Genomic DNA, 6,908 nt, shown 5'->3' with positions numbered 1-6,908 from the left:
TTAATAAAGGTTGCTGTCTACAGGAACCGCTAGCACCACTTTTTATACTACACACACACACACACACACACACACACACACACACACACACATGCATTGAATATTTTGTGAATCATGTTTTGTAATGATAATGAATGTAGTTATAAGTTACTTGTACTGTAACTTACGGATGTTTCCCTCCATACTGCTTCCCAATACTCTTGGCAATACATGATAATCTTAGCATCCTAAAAGTAAAGTGAAAATTACATGTGATATTGCAATATTGCAAGAGTATAGTATAAAGTGTTTCCTCCTTAATACTGTATGTATATAAAGTAGTAAGAGTGTTGTTACCTCATTGTGTATAAATATAAATGGCTATCACCATCTTAGTACAGGCTGAAAAAATATCTATACCACCAGATCTTAAGTAGGTAAACCAGTGTCTATTGAGAAACAAATGTAAGAGGTTCAGTTCTGTTGAAATTAGTTTGGGTTGCAGATAATAATCAAAAGTAGGACTTGCTGATGATTGTTTGACCCATTAATAAACTACTCTAGCAAGAATAAAATGTGAAAAAGTCCAAGCAGGAGTGATTTCTTAAGGTATATTTTATTCAATACTCTATTGATATTTAATGCCAGCAAGCTTTCATGCAGGTGGTGCATAAAAACTAAAGAGACAAGATTATACAATGGCTACAGTTTGAGATTAAATATTTTTTTCTTTTTAATTAGTTAGCTATTTCACATGAGCTTTAGTGAACTCAGTAAAAACAGGAGGAAAATGTGTGCTAGGTGTGCTAGCAGAGGGAGTCCGAAATGTATCGACTTTACCTGCAGAACAGTCTGAAACAAAGACACGCAGACATTTTGGGGGGACCGATTGAAAAAGCCCCCACATGATTCTAGATTCTCTAGAATGTAAATATAAGCACAGACATGGGCGTCACTCCGGTAGAAAAAGTGGTGGGGACACATTTCCAAATTAAACATCAGCATAGCAGAAGACACAACATGTCCCTCCCCTGGGTGTTGAACCGAGCACCTGCATGACAAAACAATGCATAGACCTCTGGACCACCAATGTGTTTATAAAATGATGAACGCCAAACTATAGCCTACGTATTGCTGTGATGTGATTTTGAGTGAATTTGTACCTTTATGCACACACAGGCACGCAGGTATTGAGGACAGAACATGACATGAGTTATAGTGAGACAAAGTTATAGTGGGGGTGTCAAATCCGGCAGCACATCACCTGGTCTGCCACATGTGGAAGCACCTCTTTAGTTTTTCACCTGCCAAGAGTAACATGCTTTTGAGTGCATAAACAAGAGGGGGACAGCAAACACCAGTGTGATTTTGGTGACAGTACCACTATCTTGGACAAAGTTATAGTGGGGGTGCCAAATCCGGCAGCACCATAACCTGGTCTGCCACATGTCACATGGAATCCCCTCTTTAGTTTGTCACCTGCTGAGCCCAGAGTCAAATGCTTTTGTTTACACAAACTAGAGGGGGACAGTAAACACCAATGTGATTTTGGTGGGAGTATGACCACCCTGGACAAAGTTTTATAGTGCAAAATCCGGCAGCACCATCACCTGGTCTGCCACATGCGGAAGCCCCTCTTTAGTTTGTCACCTGCTGAGCCCAGAGAAAAAAGGCCTTTGTGTGCACAGACTAGAGGGGGACAGCAAATACCAGTGTGATTTTGGTGACAGTGCGACTATCTTGGACAAAGTTATAGTGGGGGTTCCAAATCTCGATTTTGGAGTACAAGCTAGTATAATAAAGTTAACGTTACAAAATAATAAGGAAGAGAGCTATTTTTGTGATACATCGCTATTGATATGGATTTATGGTGCATATTTGAGACTTCCAAAACTGTAAAGTTAAACAAAAGCGTAACTTATGGGTGAGCCATATAAAGTCCTTGTGAATCTTTTGACTATTAGCTGTCTATATTATGTTGCAGCTCAGCTTGGAACTACAGAATCTAGATCCATGACAGGAAGTGACGTACTTATTATTATTCATCGTCTCGCGCTCGGGGGCGTGGTCGTGCTCTTTAATGACAGCACTTTTGTTTTGCTAGTTGAACGTTAGCTTTTGTGGCTATTAGTGCCTTGTTGCGAACTCATTCACATAGTAGAAATACTAGCTTTAATGTTGAACCTGGTCAGGCAGACATGTTAGTGTAACCTTGGTATCCGTTAGCTCTCGTCTTCTCGTCTGTTGTAACTGTTAGCTGTTGCTTGTTTTACAGATTAGCACAAAGCTAGCTATGCGGCTAATGTTAGTTTGTAGCATCGCTAACTGTTAACCGGAAGACCATAATCCTTCTACGTTATTAAACAGATTTAAGTGTTATGTTAAAGGTAATTCAGGATTGCAATAACACTATCTCTCATGATGGACGGGTGACTTTTAAGCATGGCGTTAACTTTGCATTTCCCTGCAGATGAGTGGCCCTGAGAAGTGATTCAGACGGATGAGTTAGCAACAATGTCCTGTAAATCAACCAAAGTGGCCCCGAGTGTTGATTTCGACCACAGTTGCTCCGACAGCGTGGAATATCTGACGCTCAACTTTGGCCCTTATGAGACAGTTCATCGCTGGAGAAGACTCCCTCCATGTGATGAGTTTGTTGGTGCAAGGTAACATGTTGACAGATGAGTAGGTGCAGCTTTATCTGACTTCACCGGCTTAATCTGCACACGTTCTTCATTTTATTCACCCTCAACTTCTTCTGTTCTATATAGGCGCAGTAAGCACACTGTTGTGGCATACAGGGATGCCATTTATGTGTTTGGGGGAGATAATGGGTGAGTAGAGATTGTCAGTGGCAAGCTTTATATACTTTATATACTGTTCACTTCATCACATGGGTTTATATTTTGTTTTTCTAAATAGGAAGAACATGCTGAACGACTTGCTCCGCTTTGATGTGAAGGACTGCTCATGGTGTCGGTGAGATTGCAGCAAAACACTTGTGCAACTTAAATGAGCAAATAAAAGAACTACAGGCTGTTGAATATCAGAATACCTTTAATAGTCCCACAGAGGGGAAATTTGCATATGATGTATTGACTGTTGTATGATATTCACGACAGAGCCTTCACCACTGGAACTCCTCCTGCTCCCAGATATCACCATTCAGCTGTCGTCTATGGCAGCAGCATGTTTGTTTTTGGTAACCCGTATTTCTTGATAATACAATAATGAATTAGGTAAACCCATTTTGAATTCAGGTGGTATTGATGTGTGACCTCTTATTTTTCAGGGGGCTACACCGGAGACATCTACTCAAACTCAAACCTGAAAAACAAAAATGACCTTTTTGAGTACAAGTTTGCAACAGGGCAGTGGACTGAATGGAAAGTGGAGGGGAGGTACTGTTTAGTATTTGCTAATATGATCAAGTTGTGTTTTTATTCTATTTCTTTTTTCAAAGACAGTTGCTGATTTTGTTGTGTTCCCTCTCCATGTGTCTGTGGTTCAGTTTCTATAATTAACTGTCCTCTGTTCAAGATGACCTTGTTAAACTTACATTGCTGGGAGTAGTGTTTTTCTTACACCCGGAATCACAGCTATTTTGAAATGTTTGGGGGCATTACATCTATGTGATAACCTAAAACTAAGCATATTCAATCTCAGAATTCAGCCCTAATGTCCTTTATCTCTGTTTCAGCTTGCCAGTGGCACGGTCTGCACATGGGGCCACGGTCTATAGTGATAAACTGTGGATATTTGCTGGCTATGATGGGAATGCTAGGTATGTTCAACATATTATTAGTGCTTTTCGTAATTGACAAAACTTTTTTTTTTGCATATAATATTGACAGACATTTCCCCCTTGTTCAGGCTGAATGACATGTGGACCATCAATCTGCAAGATCGAGAACATGCGTGTTGGGAGGAGGCAAGTATAATATACATTATGACAGAAAGAACAATAAAGTTTCCCATCACTGTACAGTATGTGTTAAAGTATCTTCCTTTGTGCCATCAGATCGAACAGAGTGGTGAGATTCCTCCTTCGTGCTGCAACTTCCCTGTAGCCGTATGCAGGAACAAGATGTTTGTGTTTTCTGGTCAGAGTGGAGCCAAGATCACCAACAACCTCTTCCAGTTTGAGTTCAAGGGCCACATGTGAGTACACCCTTAGCTACGACTCACCTCAGTCACTGTTCCTGTAGTTTTTGAATTGGACCAACCATTAATCAATCTCATCAGGTGGACACGCATCCCGACCGAACACCTCCTGCGAGGCTCCCCTCCCCCTCCGCAGAGACGTTACGGCCACACTATGGTTGCCTTTGATCGCCACCTGTATGTATTTGGAGGAGCGGCTGACAACACTTTACCCAACGAACTGCACTCCTACGATGTGGACTCTCAGAGCTGGGAGGTGATCCATCCCAGCATGGACAGTGAGGTATGAACCAGATGGACTTAAAAGATCTGTGTCAATAGAAAATATAAGTGCACAAATAATAAAAAATAACATGTTGGTGCTTAATTACCATCCCTATTTTCATGACTCTTGTTTAATGTAACCCCTTCTGTTTAGACACAGTATTCCAGTGAATGTGTGAGTACTGTCTTTTTTTATTTTTGAGTTCCTCTACTCCTCATTCAACATTGTACGGGACATTCTTCATTTTATTGTGAACATTTGAATTTTGTGAAACCATGGTGTTTGTATGAAGTGTCACGACTCTTTTGCAGCAGAGTCAGTGTTGATCACAACAACATGGGTGCTGCTTTAGTGACGCCCTGTTTGTGCGATTCTCGCTCCTATTTTGAACAATCTCCTTGCTCTTGCTCTATCCTCTCAGATGCCCAGTGGTAGACTCTTCCATGCTGCTGCTGTGATTCAAGATGCCATGTACATTTTTGGAGGAACTGTGGATAACAATGTGCGCAGCGGGGAGATGTACAGATTCCAGGTGAGCGTTGGAATATACAAGCACCTGATCAAAAGGCTTTAAAGGTCCCATGTCATGCTTTTCTGGTTATCACCCGTCCCCTTGTGTGTCATGAAGGTTTTTCTGCATGTAAACGGTCTGCAGAGTCAAAACCCTCAAAGTACACCCTGTAGCGAGTAAAACTCGTATGCTGCCCCAGAACGCCTCGTTGGAGATTTATCTTTTTCCATTGTTTTCTAACCTGGGTACAGTGACGTATTTCGGGTATAGTGACGTAACGTAACGGCTCCGCAGATTGATCCAAATGTACCAATCCGCGGAGCCGTTACGTTTGGCCCAATCCGCGGACTTCCTCACACACACACACACTCGGCGGGACGTTGCGAGGCTCGCTGCTGCGAGGAGCGGGACACTGAGCTGGCTCACTGGTGTGGGGTCAGCGAGACACCGTGGAACTCAGCCTGAGCACACACACAAACTCCCAGTGTGTGTGTGTGTGTGTGTGTGTGTGTGTGTGTGTGTGTGTGTGTGTGTGTGTGTGTGTGTGTGTGTGGGCGTGTGTGTGTGTGCGTGCAAGCCGTTTAGGACAGAGATGAATACACATACTATACAGAGATGCTGTATGAGAAACCAATGTGATTTTGTAAAATTGCACAATATAAATCTATTTTAGTAGACCTCAACAATGGAATTAGGATCAGTAGAAATGGCCATGACATGGGACCTTTAAGTAATGATGAGGAATTTGTGACTGAAGATAGAAATTAAGTGTTTTAACACAAAATAAAAGATTTATTGATAGTAAATATGTATTTTTTATAAACGGTATTTCATTTCCCCTTTTTGAGACTACTTGCAGACACAAAACTGCTCTTTTATGTATAAACTATGTATACAATAGAAACGTTTTAATTTCAAGGTTCTGTATTAATAAATCAGCAGCGTATGTCACAGACAAACGGGGCATTGAATCAGTTTCTTAGTGTTCGTGGACAGCCATTTGTTCAGCAACATTGCCACATTTACATTTAGAATACAGCTAAGTCTACACTTTAGACACATGGTGAAACTACAATGAGAATATATAATCAGTAGGTGTGGTAGCAGCTGGTATGAGTCGCTTACAAAGTTGCACTGCGCTGCTTGACCACTGGAGACACACCCCCTCCTGTACTGCTACTCTGCAAGCAATCAAGTTCACAGCATGTGCCCACAATAGTAAATGGGCACAGGTTGGAAAAAAAAAGATCTGCACCATGACAATAAAACATTCTCGCAGGTACAAAGCCCTGCCATGCGCTGTGTACTACTACAAGGATTGCCATGTAAGTAGCATTCTTTGTAGTTAAATGTCCCATGAAATGGCTTTGAAATTGTAATTCTCTGACATGGTTTGATGTGTTTATGGATGGAATAAATATAAGTATTGGTGGGTGGGATACACTGCACCAATGGCAAGGAGTGCAAAGAAGAAACTGATTAACTACCACTTTATAGAGTTGTTTGTCTCTCCCATTTGAGACGGATATGTACATGAGCAATGCCGGATTAGTACCTCCAGGGGCCCCTGGGCACTGAGCACTCATGGGCCCCCCCCCCCAACCCACGTACCAACAAGTAACACCACGCCTACCCAATCCTACCAACATGACCAATATTTAGAATTTTCAGTCAATCTGGCATGTCAAATCACACACCTATTCGTCAAAAGCAGGGACGCAGCCACATAGTACCTCATTCACACCAACGGTGTTTCAGGGCCGGTTCAGAGCTGGAGCTTGAAAAGCACCGGGTTTTCCTGTTCACAGCGCAGCGGAGCAGCCTCTTAGCTCCGGAATCCGGTTTGTTTCAAGCACCAAAAAATTGTCCGGCTAGAGCAAAAGCACCGCATACGTCACGCTTACACGACCACAACATTTCAAAGAGGTACCAACACATGTTTGCCTATGTTGCGGCCGAAAACCCAACAACAAGTCCTCAACTAGACAC

At 42.1% G+C, this 6,908-nt stretch overlaps 1 protein-coding gene across 4 annotated transcripts in view; it reads left to right on the top strand.

The window, feature by feature from the left end:
* The first annotated feature begins 2,038 nt into the window (after positions 1–2,038).
* Positions 2,039–6,908, top strand: part of lztr1 (leucine zipper like post translational regulator 1) — a 10,238-nt gene continuing 5,368 nt past the window's right edge. The window contains exons 1-12 of one of the 4 annotated variants that reach the window (XM_010773944.1): positions 2,039–2,348; positions 2,450–2,645; positions 2,751–2,813; positions 2,902–2,958; positions 3,102–3,181; positions 3,272–3,380; positions 3,680–3,763; positions 3,853–3,910; positions 4,001–4,140; positions 4,225–4,426; positions 4,562–4,582; positions 4,830–4,940. In XM_010773944.1, coding sequence (XP_010772246.1) covers positions 2,494–2,645; positions 2,751–2,813; positions 2,902–2,958; positions 3,102–3,181; positions 3,272–3,380; positions 3,680–3,763; positions 3,853–3,910; positions 4,001–4,140; positions 4,225–4,426; positions 4,562–4,582; positions 4,830–4,940 — 1,077 coding nt within the window. In that variant the 5' untranslated portion in view covers positions 2,039–2,348; positions 2,450–2,493. Of the gene's footprint in view, positions 2,367–2,449; positions 2,665–2,750; positions 2,814–2,901; positions 2,959–3,101; positions 3,182–3,271; positions 3,381–3,679; positions 3,764–3,852; positions 3,911–4,000; positions 4,141–4,224; positions 4,427–4,561; positions 4,583–4,829; positions 4,941–6,908 lie in introns of those variants that run through there. The other 3 variants (XM_010773943.1, XM_010773945.1, XM_010773946.1) reach the window with 3 other exon arrangements.

This window comes from Notothenia coriiceps, unplaced genomic scaffold (assembly GCF_000735185.1).
Source record: "Notothenia coriiceps isolate Sejong01 unplaced genomic scaffold, NC01 NC01_scaffold00013172, whole genome shotgun sequence".
Lineage (NCBI taxonomy): Eukaryota > Metazoa > Chordata > Actinopteri > Perciformes > Nototheniidae > Notothenia > Notothenia coriiceps.
Note: the sequence above shows the minus strand (reverse complement) of the source record. Positions and strands in the feature narration are given on the sequence as shown.